The 23,149-nt window shown below is 40.8% G+C and overlaps 1 protein-coding gene across 2 annotated transcripts in view; it reads left to right on the plus strand.

Annotated features, from left to right (window-relative positions):
- plxdc2b (plexin domain containing 2b) overlaps positions 1 to 23,149 on the plus strand; it is a 108,720-nt gene that overhangs the window by 21,849 nt on the left and 63,722 nt on the right. For both annotated transcript variants that reach the window (XM_046043840.1, XM_046043905.1), the window contains exon 2: positions 17,710 to 17,933. In XM_046043840.1, the coding sequence (XP_045899796.1) occupies positions 17,710 to 17,933 (224 nt within the window). The remainder of the gene's footprint in view (positions 1 to 17,709; positions 17,934 to 23,149) is intronic.

Below are 23,149 nucleotides of genomic sequence, written 5' to 3' on the forward strand. Positions count from 1 at the left end.
TGATACATCAGGACAGATAACATTAAACTAAACTAAAAAGTGTATCGCTGCAAAGTCTTATATTTGAGTTGTTTTATGATTCACTGTCTTGTTAAAATATGTGTTCATTGTAGGTCTGAGCAACAAAAGCCCCCCACAAAACTTTATTTAGGCTATTTATTAGAAAGATCTTTTTTTTTTATTTCTCCCATTAACTTTTATTATGGAGACAATTCAAGTCAGAGAGAGTCGGAGAGTCTGTCTGCAAGAAACAGTTTTACATAATTTATCATCATTTCTATTTATGTGTTTAGTCCGTAAGGACACGTAACACGTAAGGAGTCGGACAAGTCACTAAACTGCACCAAAGTATCTAATGAAGCGAGCAAAGCATCTGATGAAAGCAGCCAATTTAAATGCAGATAATATCAGCATTGTGCCAGTAGAAATGATCCTGTGCCTTTGAGCAGGACATATGAGTAACCATTTCATTTTTCATGTGCAGGGGTTTGTTAAACAAGTAACAGAGAATCATGCTGCTCTGTACTGATAACTGTGAGACTTTATTAGTAACAGTGCACATGTATGTAGACACAAACTCCATCAAAAGTCTCAACAGCCTTATAGAGCTGACTGACAGCTCAACGTGTGATCAGCTGCCACCGTCATCAGAAACGGACGTCGCTTTACCTGACGCTTCGGAGGAAAGGACATCTCATGTCTCGAAAAACATAATTCCTCGTTTCTTCTCTCCTGACTTGGTTTCCTTGCGTCTCTATGCATCCCCCGGTGGGCGGGACTAAGACGCAAGGAAAAGAAGCAAGTGAGGGAAACGTGGATGCAATTAAGAGACTTGAGAAGCACCCACAGACTGACAGAGACAGACAAAGACAGCAGGGAGGGGAAAACACACGAAACGAGAGGATGGGGGAGGAGGCAGAGCCACTCCTGACAACCTGTGTGTAATAGAGCCTGTGTTTTCTGCCTGTAAAGCCTTCGGCAGTCTGTCTCCTGTGGTTGAATCCTCAGAGACAGGTGGTGTGAACTCACTATCTGCTGCAACTCCAGGTACAGAACCTCAGAGTAAGACTCAGCCCCCTCAGGGCCCTTTCCCACCCCTGCACAGCGACTCTGACAGTCGCTACTTCCCTCCTTCATCATAGCCTACCACTGACTGATTGAACTGAGGCAGGCAAAGCCCCCTTTTTAAACAACTTTTGACTTTGCTTTTCACTCTTTCATCTTGACGCATCATCAACAAAAAAAAACTTCAAGCAGAACTTGAGTATTGATTTCTTACCTGTTCCCAAGTCGAGCCATATAGATTTCATCTGATGTGTTAGAACGGATTACTGCAGGGAGATTTTAGTTTTTTAGTTTTATTCATGTGTCACCACTTATTTGTGTTTGTAAGAACTTGCTTCTGAATAAGTCCTCTGTGCAGCAGCTTTAAGTTGTGAGAGGAACAGTGGTAGCAAATATGTAGACTTATTTGAGTACTGTACTTAAGTTAAATTTTAAGGTACTTTATACTTCTGCTCCACTTAATTTTTTTCTCACATGGTTTAAAGCCCAAATGAGAAAAAGTACAGGGGTTATTTTTTTGCAAAATTAGTACTTTTACTTGTAAAAGTACATCTTGCATAAAATACTAATTAGTTCAGTTATTTCAAGTATTGTTACATTATATATTGGTACTTTTGCTAAAGGATCTGAATCCCTCTTCCACCAGAAGAGTGTAAGGGAGTTCTGCTTCCTTTCCTTTCCTTTTCGCCAGTTCGCTGCTTCGAGAAGCTAGCCAAGGCTCTGTCAGTGCTGTGGGCCCCTAAGTTTGATCAATGAAGCCCAGAGAGGCAGAACATGGGGCCCAGTGCTAATGGCAGGGTGCCCAGAAGCATGGCACGAGGAGGAGGGGTTGAGGCATACTTGTCACACTTGAAAGTCTCAAAACAGGGAGATTTTCAAAGGCAGAGTGGGTTTGGGGTTTAGCTTTCCCATGAAATGTCAAGATTCTGCAGTTATACTGCAACCTTTATATAGTACCACAAAAACGGTATGTTATTTGTAGCTGCACATTGTATATATTATTGTAGAAAGGTTTTCAAAACTATTGATTACAAGTTTTGGGCACCTGAAAGTAGCAATGACCAAATAGAGATTTGAATATGCTTATTAACTTTCTACCTCTTTACTTTTTTCAGACTAACTTGTCATATTTACACTTAATGTTAATGTACAGATTAATCAATACAGTATGAGTGGTATCTATCTTCTCATCTAACTCTCGCCAAGAAAGTAGAAAGAAAGTAAATATTGCTTTAACAGAGAGGGAACCAGGCATTTACAAAAAGACGTATACCTGCTGAAAGTTATTAATTTAAAAAAGCAAGCACACAAAAGTGGGCTGGATTTCTGGTTCCTTTTCAAAATATAGTTTATTATTGTAAACATGACATTGGCTTCTGCCATCACTAGGTAATAAACATCAGGAAGGAATTTATCTCATATATTATTGTAAAAATGTGGTAAGCATGTGCTAAGTAGAAGCACCTGTTACACAAACAAAATAGTTTTTGCTACCCTGGACTCAAGGATCTCACCCCACTGTGCAACTTCTCTAAATTAAGAAAGCCTGGGGCTCAAATAGGTGTGAATATGAATCTCTCACTAACTGACTGGGAGACTATCTCTCTGACTCCAAGCCAAAACCAAGGCAGTGTTAAGTTCTCCTGGGAAAATCATGAGGGTTTGTAAGTGTAGGTTGAGTCTGCCAAAGTACATCCATCTCTCTACCCAAATAACAACACAGCCACTCCTCCTCCTCCCTTCTTCATCATCACCCTAGGAGCAGCAAACTAATCCTCATCCAGACTGACTACATTAGAAAAAAGCAGAAAGGGACAAACAGAGCAGCAGAGAGAAAGTTATTTTAGAACAAGTGTATCCCATTTGCATTCAAACCCAGTGTCTCCCAGGCTGTTTGTCAGAGGGCACTGAACTGTCGGTTTCTATTAAAGACTCTCTGCAGCCATGCTCAGCTGTACAAGACAAATGGTGCCATCACTCCTGAAGTGTGCAATTACTCTCGTGTCCTCTACAGGGGTCAGAAATATATTTGGGATAGATCAATAGGCGTATTTGAGGCGACGATGGTCCAAACCACAGACAGACACAGAAACAGGTTAGGCTATTATCATCCTTTATTAACGCTGAGGGGCTTTTACTGCAAACATGCCTGTCAGCACACAGAGTTCTGACAATGTCAACATGCAGCTGAGATGAACGGTGCGGAGCGGCTGTCCGGTGAGTGTTTGAGCCCGAGGGTGAGGAGGCAAGCATCAGCATGCAACCTCACCTCATCTGGGACCCACCAGAGAGCAGCACAGTAATGTTTCCCAGCGTGCCATCATGAAAGAGGCAGTGTTAGATGCTTGTACTGCGTTTGCGAGCTTCCGCATTTGCAAAGAACATTCACAGCAGCCTCTTGAGTTGTTGGAAAAAACAACAAAGGTGTGTCAACAAACTAAAAACAATGATCAATCAAAACAAAAAAAATTTACTCTAATAGAGTTCCTAAGTAGCAATATTAGCTTCAGTCACTGAGAGAAAAAGTTACGTCACTGTCAGGGACCAAACAGTCAGGCAATGAGGAGAACAGGAGTTTCTTTTTGAAAAACAGGGTTTATAATTTACCCCCAAAACATTGAACAATAGAAACCAAAAACTTAATATCTAGGCCTATAAAAGAGGTCAACAAAACATAACTATACACAAAACAGGATATGAACTGAACAAACTGACCTAACTGAATAAGACACAAGGGAACATATATAGTGGCTTGGCCAAACCAATTTACACATAAGGGGAAAACAAAATGGACGACAAATACAACAACTACAAAGTAAGACAAACTAAACCCAAAATCCCCCTCATGGCAGCCCATGGTACGGCTTGATTGGCAGGCCACTGGATAAAACAGTCCTCCACCCTTGGCCACGCCTTTCTTCCTCCAGGACAGACCTCTCATTGCTGGCTGTTAACCTGTGTGGCTTAGGCCATCACAGTCACATAGGCCAACATGACTTTTGGATTTGTGGTCTTTGTAATTAGCTGTATTTTCACAGTGTTATACCTCACCAGTTTTACAACAAACTGCAACTTTATTGACTTTAAAATGGATATTTTAAACTGAAAAACATCATATGTGCAAGCCCGGATTAAGAAGTCAGAGGCCCCTGGGCACAATGTCTTGTAGGGCCCCCATCTGTAGGAATATAAATCAGCTGTTAATGAACCTATTTATTTTTCTATTAAAGAATAAATGGAGACGCAAAAAAATATATATATTTTAATAGAAATATCACCATCAAAACAATCATCCAACTCATTATAATGCAAATGAATATCTTCTAATACACCTGTAATACTGTAACTGTAAATTTGATGAAAAGAAACTAATATAACAGTTATAACAGTTATTACACAATTTTTTAAAATAATTCCAGATGAATGTCCATGTTTTGGCCATATTTACTGTTTAAATGTTTCTTCAAAACACTATTTCTGTCCATAAAACCACGTTCCAAATAACATAAATCTTCCAAAACATTGAAATATTGATAAAAACAGTGAATAGTCTTCAACATTCCTATGACCAAAAGCTCTCCCATGCTTTACAGGCCCACAACTCCTACAGGGCGGTAAGTGAGCTCTTTCTCATCGTCTTGAGCAGACGAATCGATTGATCTATTGGATGTCTGTGTTGCTCCTACGCGTCAACCAGTAGACGACAGAGACTGTCTGTTCCAAAGCAACACTTCTTCTCTTGTTCATTTTGACAAGAGAAACAAAACCTAACAGCTCAGGGATTGCGCAACTCCAAGATCTTTATACATACAGAAAACAGCTGTTTTGGGCTGAAAACAGCTGTTTTTGGGCTTAAAACAGCGAAAACGGCAAAAGTCTGCAGTTGTAACTATATATGTATATTGGTGCGTTTGTTGTTGTTATTATCAGGCTAATAACTATGAGTTTTGTGATTTGACTGATATGAGTTACACAGCTGATCAGAGCTGGAGCTGAGTGGTTGGTTGAGATGAGAGATATCTGGAAGGCAATAACTGCAGCCATGTACAGTGATTCCAGAGCGATTTATGTTGTGATATGAGTTCGTTTAGATGTTTGGTGTTATTGATGTGTGTTTGGTGTGGATAAAAATGGTCGGTTTGACGTTATAGCTGAGCCTCCTAGCTTCACAGAGGTGTGTGGCATGGATAGAATGATGCAATAGTAATTTTAGACTGATGTTTTTTCCATTTGCATTTTGCAAAAAATCATATGCAGCCCCTGGTACCAGGAGCGTCGGTGCTCAAATAATGACGATTAAAAAAGAAACAGAGAGAAAGATCCTTCAATCATGTCATGAGTGTTGCATAGTTTCACCACTAGCTCCTCAACTCCGCTTGTTGAAACCCATCACAACAGCCACAAATCCACCACAAAATAAAGCAGTCACCTGAATAGAGTCGAGCAGAGCATACAGAACCAACAACTGAGTTCATGGTCAGTTGGTCATTTGTCATGTGAAATCCATTATTACATGATTACGGTAGGTTGCAAACACACGAAATAGCTGTTGTTTGTTATTATAAAAATACCAATTATAAAGACAAAGAATATGGGTGAAAGAATGGATTAGCACACGCAGGTAGCAGAGATTGTCTGAGCTACAGAGAGAGCTGGGGGTGGGTAAAAAGTGTTTTGCGGTGAAAAGTAACTGTCTGTTCTGCCAGCTCCCTGCTGTTGTTGGCTGGATGTAGATGTCGAGTCGGCCGACTTCTCCTGATATTTGGCATGCTAGATAGATGATGCTGGCGTCTGCGATGCAACAGCGATGTGGGCTCGCAGTCTGGAGCCCTGGATCAAACATACCTGTTAACAACCTGTACTACTACCTAGGACCCTGCAGCTGCACCACACAACTGTCCAGAGCTGCAACTGGGAGCAATCAACAAGAAATAACAATTTCCCTATTATATTTCAACTCTAGTGACCTTCAAATGATTTCCCAGTACTTACAAACAACACGCAAAGAAATTAATAGCTGAACTGTTAGTTACATTGTTCAAGTGTGCTGAACATTTTCTTGGAGTTGCCGATGTCATTTTTGGTGCAAGTACAATTACAGGGAGAGTAAAATAAATGAGAAATCTGATTAATTGAGTGTTAAATAAATTTAATTAAGCTAACATACTTTGACAAGTAGAGAAGTCTTGGAGCTTTTCACTTCACGTCCTGTAAGAAAAGAAACGAAGCAGAGTCCATGATGGAATATTATCTCTGTTAAATATGCATAGTTAGATATTTCCACTGAAGGTAAAGGGCTAGGAAATTGTGTTATTCAATTGACAATGCAAATATGAGGCAGTGTTCATTACTGATTGAATGAAATACACTTTTATACATTGACAATCAAATCATTTTTAATGGGATTTTTGGAAGGGATCAGCCATCTGTTCGGTTACATGCTGCTTTGTGGGTCTCATTCTGCACAGCAAAACGACCGGCGATGCGAGGACGTTGTGTTGGAAACAATATTTAATATTGATTTCCTGTGAGTGGCTTAAGTCTCCACCGCTGAATGGGAAGATGTTGAACCAATTATAGACTCAGTGTGACTTGGATGTGGCTCACAGTTTGTCAACAACAAATGTGTTGGGCTGGGTTTGGCAGCTATAAGCCCAGCAAATGGTCCACTCTCTCTCTTTGTCTCACTCTGTCTCATCAGTATATACAGCAGAAGAAGAGAGTCTGAAAATATATATTTCCCAGTGTGCTTTCGTGATGCTGGTGTATTCAGTATATTTTTGTTGCTGTTGGTTTGTGGGTGTGGGTGCCTGGAGGCTGAAGGTGGGAGGATATGGAAAGTTTATTATATCTTTTTCCACATATTTTTTTTCTGCAGAACATTAAAATATCTCGGTTATATGTTTACATCTGCTGACTGGGAAATTTTCCAGATCTCTGAGAAAAACATGTGTAATGCACATTTTTATTTAAGAGAGTATTACTCACATGTTCTGTATTTAAAGCAAATTAACTTTATTATAAGGAATTTCATAAGTGGATATGAGGGCTGCCTTTAGTGCTGGAAAATGGACTGACTGTGGAGTCTGACAACCACACTACGTGTTGTTGGTCGAATTTGTTATGATGGATTAGACAATGTACCGAGAAAGGAGGATACATCACTGACTAAACATCAGAATACTCTAACGGCAATGATATGAGAAGTAAACGATTCTTGAAGCAAGATCAGATATATTTGTCAATATTTATTTTTTTACTTTAATAACACATAAACAGAAACCAATATTTTTGATAAGGATGCCTTAAATTTGGTTAATGGTTGTGACCGAGGGATGTAATCAGTGGGAAAACGACGAGTTGAGTTGGTATGTTAACCAGGAAACTCAATTGGAAATGAAATTATTAACAAAATACAAATACAACAAAACATATCAACGTTTAGTAAACTGTAAACAACAAGTAGTATGTGGTATTTGCCAAGCCTGCATTAAAAAAATAGAAGTAGGTGAAGCCGTCCCTACTTTGAAATACTGTAGCTGACAGCTAACATGCTTACAAGACAGGAAACGCTAGAGCAAGTTATTCACTATAGTGTGCTCTTTACCCCCACCTGACATTTTATTCTCACGATCATTTCATTGTAAAGAAGAGTTACCGATGATCATGAGATGGATGTCAACTCTAGCTATCTTAAGTTAGCAAGCTAGTTAGCTCATTAACTAACGGGACAGTAAATTCAGTTTATTCAAGAGACTATATCAGCAACTTCTGTCTCTTAACTGTGTAAAAAAAATGCCTCTCATATGGATCCTTCATTTGAGAGCTGAAACAATTAGTCAATTAATTGTTAACTATGATTTGCTATAAAATACATTTTCAAGCAAATAAATGTCAAACATTTGGTTGTCCTAGCAAGACATAAAAAGACATCAGCTTGGATACATCCCTGTTTTCAGGTGTTCTATAGAGCAAATCATTAATTTAGAAAATAATCGGCAGATTAATCGTTATCACTCCCTGTACTTTGCTTTCTGCAGGAATAGCTTTTTCCAATATATGTCACCAGAACATGTCACATGATACAGTAAACACATGGCTGACTGCTAGGGTGAGCCTGATATTAGCTGTGTGTTCAGTTATTCAACAAAAGCGATGTGTCTGCAATCCATATGATTGTCCTTGGCCCCTTCACACTCCTCCTCAGACGGCTGGACTCTCTTTTTTAACTATAGGAAATGACAGGTCCATTGCGCTAAGCGTATGACCTGTCTGTGTGTGTTTACACAGCGCTCAACTTAGAGAACATTGGAGTGTAGTGAGGTTTGGCAGGGTGGAGGGCCGAGAGGCTCGGTGATGCTGATGGATTAGCAGAAAGAATGAGAACGGGCCCAAGGGCCCCGTCTGGCCTCGCCCGAAGCCCTCTGCCCAGAAAGAAAGTGAAAAAAACCCTCACAGTTAATACACTCACATTCACAGTCAGTCAATCAATCTCCAACTGCAGGACACACACATACACATAAACACTGAACATGCTGCAGACACATACATACACACACACTCAGAACGAGCCTGTCCACAGTACAGGGCATCAATCTTCTGTTATAGCGGCGCAGCCTGAGACAGCAGGCGTGCTAGAAAATAAAAAAGGTACTTACATACGCATACACATACATATTGCAAAATTCCTTCTCTGCATTTAACCCATCCCTCAAGGGAGCAGAACCTAACATGTTTTTGATGGTGGGGGAAACCGGACTACCTGGAGAACACGCAAACTCCACACACAAAGGCTGGGACAACTAGGGTTTGGACCCGGGACCTGCTGGGAGGCCACAGTACTATCCACTGGACCACAGTCTCGGAGTCACCTCTCAGATCAATTTCTTTTAGAGTAACAGAAACGTAATTAGCCTAAAGCACTCATGCTAATCAATATGTTTGGGATTACCATATTTCTCTCCAGCTGGTTGTTGTGATAATAGTGTCAAGATATGTAGAGGTTTCTTTTCTTAAATTTTTTGTGAAGCAGGGATTAATAAACTGTAAGCAGGTCAGTTTAGTTCTGGATCTACAGGAGTTGGGTTGAAGCGAGGTAGGATGGGAATGTAGTGAATGAAACTGAGGATTGCTTGTTTTATCCTGTGAAGTAAATGATTGTGAAAGACATACAATATGTAAAGTATCCAGAGCCACACACAGAATAAATACAGACAAGTCATTGTCATAACTGCAATTCCAGTTTCTGTTTGCTCTGTACCCACTGATGTATAGACAACTAAGTTACTATGATACAGAAGAAAACTTAAAAAAACATGAGATTGTTCTTTTACTGACGTTTAAGACGTTTTCCTATCTGACAAAACATTATTGGAACCGTAGTGATGGAGTTCAAGCCAACCCATGTTTGCTTTGTGAGATTTTTCCACAGATATTATTCATCCCAGGTGTGGTAGCAGTTGGCCAAAAATATGTTGTATACACACAGGACACAAGTGACTCAGTGAGTTTGTGACCTCAAAACAGTGAGTACTGTGTGAAGTATGTCTCAGATGTTCGGTGTGTAGGTGTGTTTCTATCCACAGAAGCTCAGCTGAAGAATGTGTGAACCCGGAGCATAGAAGCGAGGTTATTGTTTGTGATGTGGCATATCAGAATAAAAGTACAGGCTTTTGTCCTGCCTATCCTTCTCTATTCCCCGGTACAGATGTGACCATTTCCAATTTTAAGGTCTGTTAAGCAAGCACTAAGAGGACTGTGGGAACACTGAAAGGACAGATTACGTTTTTTCATGGAGAGATATAGGCAGAGAGAGAGATGCTGAGTTTATGTCTGTGCAAAGACGTGATGGCAGTTTTAGCTAGCCCGTGACCTGTAAGAATACAGTAATATTACCACAGGTAATGGTTTGCACTGGAGGGAGGAGAAATAATCTGTTACAGGAGGTCCAATGTCCAGTGATACATTACTTGCCAGGTCCTTTCATGGTAGAGTGATTCAAGGCCTCGGGGCTCCTGGAGCCGTGCTGCTCATTCGCAAAGTTGAAAAGTGGAATGAGAGCCAAGAGCAGGGCTTCATAGTCCTACAGTATTTCACCCAATCTCCTGAAATATGAGACAGACAGTGTGCCTGGAATCCTGAATTCCTAAACGCCTGTGTCACTCAGAAAGTAGTCTTCTCTTTCTAATCCCGCTGTCTCCTGAATGCCGGCAGCCCTCCGTGCCTGTCTGTTTGTCTCTTTGCCAAAGCATTTTTGTATACACTTCCTGCACTGACCATTGTCGGAGCCAAGACAACCACCAATTACATAAAGAAAGCCGCGGCGGTGACAGCACACTCCGCGATAGTTTACTCGGGCACTTTAAACCCTGTGTTTTGGGGTTTGATACTGTGTGCTTGGATATGTTACTGGGTGCTTTGTGGCTTAGCCTGCTTGGATTTGTGTCCAGTGTATTTAGTTGGTTTGAGCAGATGCTCGGAAGTGAAATTAGCAATTTTCTGTAAATCCCGCTTAAAAAACAATTATGTTCTTGAAAGTTAAAGCCTTGATTAGAAATCACTGGACCTGAAGCTGGAGACTCTGTTCTTCCTAATTCTCCCTCAGTCTTTTTCCCTCTGGCCTCCTTCCTTCCTCTGACATGCAGTCCTGACACTTGTCCTCTTCATAGGCGCTGCGTTATCCCGGGCACAGTGAACGCAACATTGGTTCCCTCCTAATGAATTCCTTCCACCTTCCATGCTCTGCACATTGTAATTAACACTTTGAGAGCTCGAAAATTGGCTTTTATTTATAGCTCCCCTTTCACACCTGCTTGTTTTCTCATTTGGCCGACATACAAGAGCGCCTGCTCTGGGGTTAGAGAGTATTTTGTTCCTGTTTGTTCTGGTGTTGCCAGGAACCTTTCTGATATAGTTATAGAAAGTTAAAGTGGCACATTTTAAAGCCTGATATCCTGCAGCATTTTTGCTCAAATTCAAACATGTCTTTGTGCTTTATCAAATGACAGGCCCAGATCCACCTGTGGGTTTCTGAAGTGAAAAATCAGCATTGTAGATATCTACAATATAATATCCTCAACAAGCAAGTTATTATAAAAACTCTATCTGTAGTCCTGATCTGAACCTCAGGGGATGCTTGTGTTGCAGTGCTTTGACTTGGAAAGATGTGACTAATTGTTGGCAAAACAAAATCTCTGGCGTAATGGGGCGTTCATGACAGGCAGGACACTCACTTGGTGCCTCTGTCTGCAAGGAAAGTCACTATACATTTTGTCGGGGAATCTGGTAAATCATTGAGTTTTCTGTAAGAATAATTGCTTTGTTAGTGTGCACTCTCCTGCTGTATTAAATTTTCTGTCTTAACATGTCTCATGCACTGATTATCCAAGATTTAGATGTAGCTCACATTTAATCTATTTAAATTCTTAATTCCTTACTTCCTCTTTCATCACGCTGTTCATCACTTTAGGAGTGCTGTTTGAAACTCAATCTCTTCTGAGCTGCCTCTCTGTGTTTAACTTTCTCCTACAGTCAGCTTTTCGACTTTATGTGTTTGTTTAATGACAGGCTGCGTTTTTTAAGGGAGGATGCGTAAAAAGCAAGCTATGGCAGGTTAGAAATGCACACTTTGCTCTGCATAATAATCTCAGACAGTCATGTCTGGAATTTATGTGGACTCTGCTTTATGTGGAGGCAGCAGTAATGGTTAATGTCTCTTAGCTCCAGGCTACAGAGATTTAAAGTGTCTGCAGTTGAATCACTTGGCATCACACATGCTGTGCATTTGAATAATTCAATTTATATGAAAATGAAGTATGTTGGGTTGAAGTTAATTTGCTGTACGTAATCTATTATCCATTAACACGGTAAGAGATAGAGAAGCTTGTTTAAAAACTCTGTAGGAACTTACATGTCTGTTTCAACAAATCAGCAGCCATATCCTATTAAACACACGTTATTAACGTATCAGTCATATTGAATGTCTCAGCTTATCTGTCTCTGCCTCATCATTTTAGCGTCAGACAAGGCTTATAACACTCTGTCAGGGTTGTCTTTGTTTTTGACCCTCAGGGTTTGGTACCCCCACTCTCACTCTAACATGACCCTGACTGGCTTGTGAGGGACCATAAACTGAAATCAGCCTGCTTGTTGATGGTTCAGTGTCAAACAATGAGTGGCCGATGAGGGAATTGTTTGCAATGAGAACAGGTGTGGCAGTCTGGTGACAGTGAAAGGAGGGAAAGCCTGAGGGCATCTGGTTGAGAGCTAGAGGATGGTAGGTCTGGAAAAGGACAGAAAGCAATGCAGAGGGCCGGGTGTGAAGCAAGAGAGGGACTGAGGAGCAAACTGTGACTGCACCAACCTGCTCAGTTGTTGACTTTTTATATTTTTGTTGCAAATAACATTGATTAATTCAATGCCTTGATTGGAATGGGTTTCTGAAATTAGCTTAGGCTGTCAATTCTGCAGTGTGCGACATTAGTTTACGCTGTGTAGTTGTCCTCATACATAAACATTGAATAAAATTATTTATGAATTGATGGCATTAGTTAGCAGAAAATTATCATCAATCAAACACAAATCAAGCAAAAATGCCAAAATTTTGTCCAATTTCAGCTTCTCAAAATGACAATTAGTTGGTTTTCTAAATGAGAATTAGCTGTTTTTCTCTGTTTTGGAGTTTGGACAGTTTGTCAGACAAACCAAGCATGTTCTCATATTTTATAGACTAAATATTCAATGATTTATGGAAAGATTAATTGGTATGCACCATCTGTGTTACACACGTGCATTCATTTTGCTGTTGTTAGTTTGATCTTAACTGCGACAAATCTTAACTGAATACAAAACTGATCTTAATAAAATAACAGGCATCTGATGAAAGTTTGAAGGTTGGAAACCGGTTGGAGACCGAAACCTCACAGGTGGATATCTCAAACCATGACAAGATACCACAAGGAGTGAATATGAAATTTTGTAATTTGGGTGAGTTGACCTTTTAAAGGAAAGTGCTTATAGATGAAAGATGTCTTCAAAGTGTGTGTGTGAGAGATAGAGTGATGGAGTGCTTCTCCTGTCAAATGTCCCCTATGAATTGCTTGTGAAAAGAAGAAGACACACTGAATGGAGGAAAAATTGCTGTTAACCACATTGCTTATTCTTTATATAAGAATTTGTTGAATTCTCCTCTTATAAGAGTGCCTTTCATCATCACATAGATTATTTAAGCTGTTATTTAGTTTTCTTTCGGTTATTTTGAAGCTGAAATGAACAGAGAAATGATGGGCTTCGCAATAGTTACATCAACTTAATACGTGTTGACCCTGGTGAGTTGATGTGCACAGTGTCGTCACTGTTACAGCGCCTGAGAGAGAAGGTCCTCCAGAGCGCTTGGCAGGGTCTGCTGGTACACTGATAATGCAGCTTTCAGTGGGCACTAAATTAAGCACTCTGACACCCAGAGATAGAAATGCTAAGAAACCGTAGAGGGATGTGACTTTTTTATCCTTTTTCATGCTGAAATTATGCACACACACAGCATGTACAAATGCAATGAAGCATCCCACCTTCTCTACTTGCCAATCATGTGTGGCAGTCTCCTGTCAGCAACACTGGGTCAGGTGGGAACTGAGAGAACGGAGGGGAAAACAAGCACTGAATGAAAGAAGGGGTGCAGACAGCACCTATTTCTGTGGTTTTATGACTTTCTTAACATCCTTGAAAGGTTTTAGGTAGAACCAAATTACAGTCTCCCCCGGTGTTTGTGAATCAGAGGTGTTGACAGGCGTGAGTACGGCCAACAAGGCTGCTCAACAGAGTCAGGGTGAAGGTATGCGGGGGCTTTCAGATGCGCTGAAAGAAAAGTAGAGGGGAAAGATTTCCTTTCACACAATAGCAAAGGAATGCCCTCGCAGTGAGGAGAAGCCTTGTCCTGCTGGGGGGTTATTTTAGGTGTCCCTCAGGGGTCTGCCCTCAGTGCCCTTCCAAACCATGACAAAAGACCCTGAGGTTCCTCTGGATAATAAAAGAATCTGCTGCCCCTGAATCATGAGAGGTGGTGTTCACAAGAGAAATGCAGGTGCATGTGATCCTTTAAAGGGAGACTCATCATGGCCGTTCACAGGAAGCCATGCTGGGAAAAAAGAGCAGCCATTTATTCAAGGCCCCTATGGTGTGGTCATGGTGTATTTGAAATCATCCGCTGTTCGCCAGCTTTCTAGTGTATATTGCGGAACTGAAAAAGATCCTTTAAAGGATGAACATAAATTTAGTTTACACACATCGTTTATATGTGTGTTGGTACCTCTTGGATTAGAGTACATAAATGTTGTTGACAGGACGTTTGCCTGGGCTACTTTGTCCGCATGGGTGTGACTAATGACTAGTAGGAATAGTGTACGTGTCAGGAAGCATTAGTGGTATGGTGAGAGTGAGACAGTGAGTGAATAGTTGGCCAGGAGAGCTGCTGCAGACACTAAACAGCAAGACTGAACAACAAGTCCTCTGACCTAAACAACAAAATAGGTCATTTATCCAAGCCTCCCAAAATGTCAAGGGTCAAGTGTTTCCAATACCAGTGCAGCTAACGATTTTTAGGGTTGCATTTATACACGTGATACAACTTGAGTTGAGGTTATTAAGTAGTGGAGGCAATGGCTGGACAAGCGTGGGCTGGGTTGTAAGCATAAACTGTGGGTGCTAGTGTGGCTAGCAGGCTAACAACAGCATTCAACTAGTTGAAAATGTATTTTAGGATCAGCTGCATGAGTTGTGTTTGACTTGAGGATCAAGTTTATTTATACAGCACCAAGGCCATTCATAGTACTTTACAAAAGACAAATACAGGATATATAATAATTGAAGTTACAGTGTAGTCCTTGTAGTGTAAATATGAACACTCCATATTTCATTTGATAAAAGGCAGTGGCACACATACCCATATTGACTGACACACAAATATTTGAACTGAAAATTTGCGCTGACTTCAGGTTTTCTGGGAGTTTGTCGAGTCAAACCTTTTTGATATATTCTTGCATTCGTAGTTGCTGATTTTGTAATTTGTCTTAAAGTCGATGTTAAAATTGAGGTCTGAGAGTCCATAATTGCACCAAAATGTCTTCCTTGGTTTGTGATCTTTAATATTACTGATTGAAGGTGAGCACTAACTTTTAATTGAACTTATTTGGCTCCAGAAAAAAATTGTTTCAAATTCCACTCAGCCCGCTTTCATACTCTGGGCTTCTGCTCAGTAAAATTTTTCCGACTTACACAAACACCCACCTCTACGAGCAGATTGGTATCTTTACTTCTTGTTTTGAAGATGCTCAGTATAAAGTGAATCTGTCAGCTTCCACTTTGGGCAAATTAGCATCTGAAGCGCCTCCACTTGCTTTCACCACCTCTCTCCTCCTCTCCTGAGAACCACTGGTCGGGGGCCCTGAGAAGGAGGTGCAGAGAGGAAGACAAGGAGAAAGAAATGTTGCGTGAGAGAAAAGAGGCAGTGGGGAAAGGAGTGGAAAATGTGCTTTGCTAGTTAAACCCAGTGACCTCTGTCTTATAAAAAAAAGAACCAACATAGAGTAATAGTAGAGGAATCAGCAGTATTTTTCAGCCTAACAATATTTGCAGAGCTTTAACGGCATGCAAGCACTTTGTCAACTTTGTGTTTGGATGAGTGCGATGAAAATAAAGTTTATTACTAATTGTCTTTAACCGCTTAATCCTATTAGGGTCATGGGGAGCAGGAGCTCATCCAAGCATGCCGAGCAATAGCCTGAAGGCAGGGAAACAAGTCTGCAGTCTATCATAGGACTAACAGATGAACAGACCATCTCTGCGTGCTCTCATTCATACCTACAGTCCATTTATCATCTCTAATCCATTAGAGGAAACCCATGCAAGCAATCGGAGAACATGCGTTCTTTGTCAGGTTGTCAGGTTTAAAGTTTATCATACAGTATGTATTTATTGCACTTGTAGTCAGGAGTCAGTAGCCTTTTGCATTGGAGCTCCCCTCATTGGATGATACAGAGTATGTTACTTCCTGCTTAAATGCAGCACTGAAATACTGCAAAACCAACATAAATCAACATGATGGTGTGAATCTGTTGCAGAAACATTATGGACAGTGCTTATGAACAGCTCTTATGTAGGGTGAACTTATGTTGCTTTCACACCTGTCGTTCAGTTCATTTGTTTATTAAAAAAGAAAAGTAATTGTTGTTTTAGGTTTGGTCTCATGTTCATAATGGCTTCTTACAAACGAACCAAGAGGTGTAAATGACAAATTAACACATCCTCATTTATTGACTGGACGGTGTTCTTAAAAGTCAAATCAAATTCTAGTGCATTTCCATGTTTACGTGTTTATTTTTCTTCTCTGAAGTCATATGAAGAAATAACTGATTATGAGGGTTATTAGTTCAGACTACAGCCTGACCTCAAATGTCAAGAATAGTGACAAAACCGGAAGAATGAGAACTAATATGAGGTGTTGTCGTGTACCGTAATACTAAGGAAGGATAAATTACCGCGTGGTTGTTTTTTTTTAATGAGCAACTATGAAAATACACAGATTTAGCCACAACACGCCTCTGTTTTAACTCATGTTCACAGAAAATCCATGCACTCAAAAGCTGATATGGACACTTGTTAGCACTGTTAAATTACTTTGCATAATATATACAGTAAGTTGCTTACACAGATTGCTTTGTAAGATCGCATCCATGACAGTTCACAATCAGGAGATGAATTTAATAGTTTAGTTTCTGAATTTGTGCTAAAATCATTGTCGACTTTGCTTTTCACAAATGAACCTCCCCAGAGTTTGCTTGGAAGCTTTTCAGAAAGTCTTGGTCCAGATGTTTAATCCTCACCAGAGTTTCATTGACAGCTTGAAAACCAATCTAAACAAACTGAATTAAACGAGACAAACACACAGTTGTTTAAACCAAACAGGTTTGGAGTTACAGCATCCTTAGCATCCAGAGTTGTTTGGCTTATATTTTTGAACAGAACAAAATGATTCTTTTGTTGAACAGAACAAAACTGCCTTTTTTATTTTCACTTCTGGAGGGAAGAAGCTCTTAAGGACAGAACGTGTTTGAGGCCTTTTTGGACCTTATTCTGGCCTCATTTCAATTCAGTTTCTTAAAGTGACGCAGCAGATTTCTGAAGTTAGTCTCAGGCTTGGTTAATCAAGTCAGTGCTTACATTAACACAGTAACATTTTTCACCTGTCAGTGGTGTCTCATTTCAGACTCAGGGATAGGGGTGACTGTGGCCCACTGGTCTGTGTGATGGCTGCTGAGTCATTCCTAATGTGCATCTGTTTCAGGCTGTGAGATATCTCCCCTGAGCAATGAGAAAAGTCTGCAGAGACAGTGAGATATGAGAAAGCAGCGCAAGATTAATGGCTTGAATAGTCCCGCCTCTGTGATTTGACTATTGCCTATTGTGAAAGAATAAATACTATTGTCTCATGTAACTATTTGCAAATGCTTATGCAAATGACAATTTGCAATACACTGCAATAAATCATATCTGTGGTGATTTACTGTAAATTTAACAACATGACTTGGCTTTGGGACGTGCGACACTGATGTTTTCTTTTGGTATTCACACTTTGTTTTCCTGTCTCCCCAGGGGTCTCTTACTCATTCGTCCCGGGGCAGGCAGGAGACGAGGACGCACCAGTGGACGTCAAGCTGTACAGTCACCGTTGGAGGAGATGGCTTCCCCCGAAACCTCGTAACATGGATAGTAACAGGGCCAGTCAGGAGCAGGACCAGGAGCCTGAGCAGGTGGAGCCAGAGGGCCTCCCAGGCCTGCTGTCTGCAGAGGACACGGACAACAGTTCCCAGATAGAGGTGGGTGCTGATTCACACCAAGCTTGTTTGACAGAGGAAAATTATTTTATGTTTTTAAAATCAATAGTGTAACAGTACTAGGGGCCAGCATTGATTGCTACTCTGCTGAACACAAATATTTGAGTGGTACTGGTTCTGATCCACTGATTTTACAAATAAAGACCAGTTTACTCATCATGAGGCTGCTGAGCATGTGAAAACAATAATGTCTGGGGGAGCTTTCTAAAGCCTCTTGATGTCAAGAGGTTTGTCTTTGTTTACTGCTTTCTGTGTTTGGAGGCTACAAAAAGAACAGAAAGTCTGCTTTACAAACTGGAGTTTAAAGGTAGAGTCCAGTTGCAGTTATTGGAAGAGTGGCATCCAGGATGTTTGGAGCTTGACCCATACAGATGACTAAAAGTCAGGTTAAAGTTAGGATTTGAAAAAGTAACCCAAATTTATGGAGGTACATTGCTGGAGCCATCCACTGGGGTGATTTGGCAACATTAAAAGCCCTACACACCGATGAGCCTCCCACACAGGTGTTTTCACTTTGCTTCACGTGACGGTTGTGTGGGAATGTGCAGACTATGCTTGATTGACGTCACTCTGATCTGTCTTTTCTTCGTTCATGTCCTATCAAAGTTATCGCAATTACGTGTTTTGACTCTTAAATATACTCTGCTCTGATATATCAGACTTTACACATGTATGTATATGTGCAGGAAAATCAAGCAAACATGGACGCCTCACATCAGCCAAAGTCCATCGTTCAACACAACTAAGCCCAAATGTAACAGATCTAGTGTTTTATTGTCAGTGCACAGTATTTCTAACCATTATAGCTCAAATGTAATCACACAAGCGTCTCAAGTGGTCCGATGACGTGAACTCGCAAGTCGAATCCTTCCCATTGCCGTCATCCCTCATCATGACTGATTAGACCTCTCCTCAGTTTGAAGATGGGCTGAGTTATGCTGCTGGGGATTACATGAGCTCACCAGACTACTTAAAGGTGTAATTTGTCCCGCCCTGGCAGGTGCAACAAAGCTAAAATAAGAGTCAGGAAGATTTCAATTAAACAGTTTGCACGCTCTCCTGAAAAGAGCTGTAATGATCCAATAATAGGTGAAATCAGCTGTGTGGCTGTGCTATTGCAGGGCCTTTAAAGTATTTGTTATAATTTAAATTCCACTGAAAGTCATGGTGTGGTAAATCAAGTGCATCCAACACTCATGACCACACGAACCTTTTAACCTCACAGTCCATTTATTAGCTGTTTTGGAGCTTTTGATGACTGATGTTTATATAATAAAAAATATATTTCTAAGCGTTTCAAGGACTTCTCACCCAGAGAGTTAAGTGTCAAATTCCTGCTCTTGGCTTTGTGTTCTTGTTCTGGACCTTAGTGGATCATTTTCTCTCATGTAGTGATTCTTAATAAACACAGTCATACAACAGGAATTAAAGTAATAAGGGCATATGACAACAAGGTGGACTGAAAAAAAAGTGAAAAGTTTTGTTATATACATCAATAATTTCTTGTTAATTAAAGCTCTGCCATATTTTGATTTGTATAGTGGAATAAAAAGTATTTTCCTGGAACGGAGGCAAGTGATTGGGGTCGATAATCACATTAGGTAATCGAAGGAATCGATGTTTGCCATCATCATCTCCCCACTGAATGAATTCAGACCGGCTTTAGTGGTGCCTTATTTCAGCTCCAGCTGCAACGAAGCAGCTCACACAGTAAACCTTCATATCTCGTAAAGAAACCAACTAATATAAAAAGAATGAATCGATAAAGTCCTCTGTTGAGCTGTATCTAAAAATACTCTTTTGTTGCTTCCCTGGAGCAATTATAAATCTCCCCAGAAGAGTGGTTGTTGGGTAATGAAAAAGGAGACAAGGAGGGGCCTTTGAGGATTAATATTTTATATCAAATTAAACTCAGCCCTCAGGTGTTCATCTACCTTCTGCGTGGGACTGGATCCTCTTAAACCTGACCTCAGAGAGATCAGAACAGGAAATTAACCCGGACTCCCACAGTTTCAAGAAGCTGGTGGAGCTGCTGGAGATTAATAGCCGGGTTCGACTTATGTTTGTGTCTATGTAAATGAAAGGCATCGCCCGTGTCCCCTTGTTATGGCGCCTTGGCCAGCGCACAGCATCGAGGCGTTCAGTCATAATGATGGCTGCCGCCCCGGGCTTAGACAGCTCGTTAAGTTTTCTTGTGGCTTCTAATCATCTCAGGTTCACAGCACTCGAGTCTCTCAGCGAGGAGGGAGGGAGCTTTGATCGTCAGCTGTAAACACACACACTCACACACACACTAACTAGGTAAACTTCACACACAGACGCTCACACAAACATGTCCTCCCTCATTGTTGTTGCTCTCCTAGGCTGATTTGTTGTTGCCGAATGAAAAAACAGTCCGCGGCACAAACACCTTGTCATTCCTCCTGTCAGTACTTAAAACACTCACACACACACACACACACACACACACACACACACATTCCCTCACCTGCCACCAACACTTTGTGGACAAAAGCCTTCATATATTCAGAGGGCAGAAACAGTACTAAAGCTGAAATCTTCCACCCATGCACCAGTGAGCTGAATGACTTTAAAGACTTGTCTCCTCTCTAACTGAGGAAAGAAGAAGAGGAACTGTGTCCACTTAAAGGACAAATATACTCTCGCTTTCACAGCGCTGTATTTCATCATTTGTTTTCTCTATTTCAGTTGTCTTAAGGCTGTGGTGCTCTATAGCTGGTGAAGTTACCTCCTGTGTTGAAACAGCTGTCTCTGACTCTCTTATGACTGATTTGTTTTCATATGATTAATGACTTTTTCAGAGAAAAGAAGAAAAAATAAGTGTAGGAAGTTACTCTTTTATTTGGTAGAGCCTGACAACAAAAGCTCATATTAATTTTTGATGTATAAGATCATTTTGTTTAATTACAGCTGCACCAAAAATGTCCTGGTTTAAAGAAATTGTTTGACATTTAGCTAAATACACCTCTAAGAAAATATGAGAAGATCGATGCGGTTTCAATCTTCTCATCTAACCCTAACTCTAAAGGCTTGTGCAGACTACACGACTTTCAGTGTCGGCAGAACGATGTGCTGTTCAGACTACACAACATGCCGTCTTGTGATTGGAGTCTTGAAGTCGTTGTGGCGTTCACTCTACGTGGCTGATCGGTGACTGGGGGTCACACACTACACGAGCTGACAGCGGCTGTGTCACCCCACGCTGGTCTCCAAACCACGTGTTGTCAAGAAAACACACGTGAAATGTGAAACGGTAAATGACGCAAACCTACACACGAAACAGCTGTTGTTTGCTATTATAAAGATAGCAATTACAAATACAAAGAATCTGGGTGAAAGAATGGATTAGCACACGCAGGTAGCAGGGATTGTCTGAGCTACAGAGAGAGCTGGAGGTGAGTAAAAAGTGTTTTGTAGTGAAAAAGTAGCTGCCTGCTCTGCCAGCTGCCCGCTCTCATTGACTGGATGTGGATGTCGAGTCGGCCGACTCCTCCAGATATTTGGCATGCTAGATATCTGGCTAGCGTCGGCAATGTGTCAGCGACGCGGCAGGGAGCCATTTTGATGTGTCGTTGAGTAGTTCACATATAACGACTGGCAAGCACCGATCGATCAATTGCTGATTTACCCCCGATCACAGCCTGACGGTCACAGAGTTCGCCGACCGGCAAATCGGGCTTAAAATCGTGTAGTGTGAACTAGGCTTAAAGAAGCATATTTCTCCAAAATGTCATACTGTTCGTTTAATGTCACACAAAGTACGTTTGGCCATTCATCTGCTAGAAATATATACAGAGATGTAGGCCTTACCTCAAACAGCAGTTGTTTTTAATCATACTAAGTAGTTTTAAGGTGGTTGTTAGTTATTACAGGTTAAATAACTGTTAATTTAAATTGTTTAAATTTCCATAAATTAGGTTTCCACTTTATAGAACTGAAGATATCTCTCCATCGCATTCATTTTCTTTGCTTTGAGGCCAGTCTGTGTTTCGGTTAACTGGTGCCGTAATGATCTCACTGCGACATGCAGGTTTATAACAGTAGCCCTAACAGCAGACTGTCTGACGCCCTGAATGACTGTGACTCACTATATCAGCTCTCACGATCATTAACCCAGATTAAACAGCCTCTCGGCTAAAGGTGTCCTCAAGTCACTGTAAGGCAGAATAAGGCACGGTTTGAACAAACTGTGGGAAAGAGTCGGTATCACTGCATTCAAACCAAATCCCAGTCCTGATTCTTTTATTCAAGAAGGCAAACTTTGTGCTAGTCCAGACATGCTGTGAGTAATGGCTTGTGGCTGTGAATGATTGTGCTTTTGTTGTTTGTTATCTCCCCAAAGCGCTGATTCAGAGCAGTTTTTTTTAACCTTGTCTTGGATCATGGCCATGTTCTTAGGTCTTAAACATTTCATGGCCCCAGCTGTTAGGCTTCATGTGAATGCGTGGCATACTTTAATGTTTCTACTTGTCTACATTTGTTTTGTCAATTCCAATACTGCACACTCAGAACAGGCTAAAGAAAATGTTATGTTAACATGTCCTTATTTGGTGGGGTGACCTGTACCTGGACTCCCAAATGTGAATGAATATTTAAAAAAGCACTTGTGTTTTCTAAATTTGATGGGAAAAAGACTACTTTACAGGTCTCAGAAGAAAATGGGAAAGTCTGTGTAAATTATTGACTTACTCATTACAAGTATCATCACAGCATCACAGTGTTGTTTTTATTCAGGCATGCAGATGTTTCCACTTTTTAGAATTGGGTGAACAATTCGTCTACTCTATTGGATTACAATATATCAGATTATCATATTGACAGCACTGCTTCAAAAAACACCAACTCCTCATTCATTTCATTGAGTATTGGCACAGCTGAAGTGAAGATGCAGGGGGCTTTAAACGCGCTGTACGGGCCGCTCAGTTACATGTAAGTGCACACTCCTTGGATACCACCTTGTAACGTAACAAGTTTATCTTGTGATTGTTGGATAAAATGATTGTTGCCCTCATAACTGATATCCTGTCGCATACAGATGTGTTTTAAACCTCTGTGGCATCTAATGAACCCTAAAACTCATGTTTGTGTTGCTCAAGCTGGAGGTCTTGTATTAGGTTGTGCCTTTTCACTGGTAGTGACCCTTGTGTGTGTGTGTGTGGGGGGGGGGGGGGGCTCCA

This window comes from Micropterus dolomieu, linkage group LG01, assembly GCF_021292245.1.
Source record: "Micropterus dolomieu isolate WLL.071019.BEF.003 ecotype Adirondacks linkage group LG01, ASM2129224v1, whole genome shotgun sequence".
NCBI classification, from domain to species: domain Eukaryota; kingdom Metazoa; phylum Chordata; class Actinopteri; order Centrarchiformes; family Centrarchidae; genus Micropterus; species Micropterus dolomieu.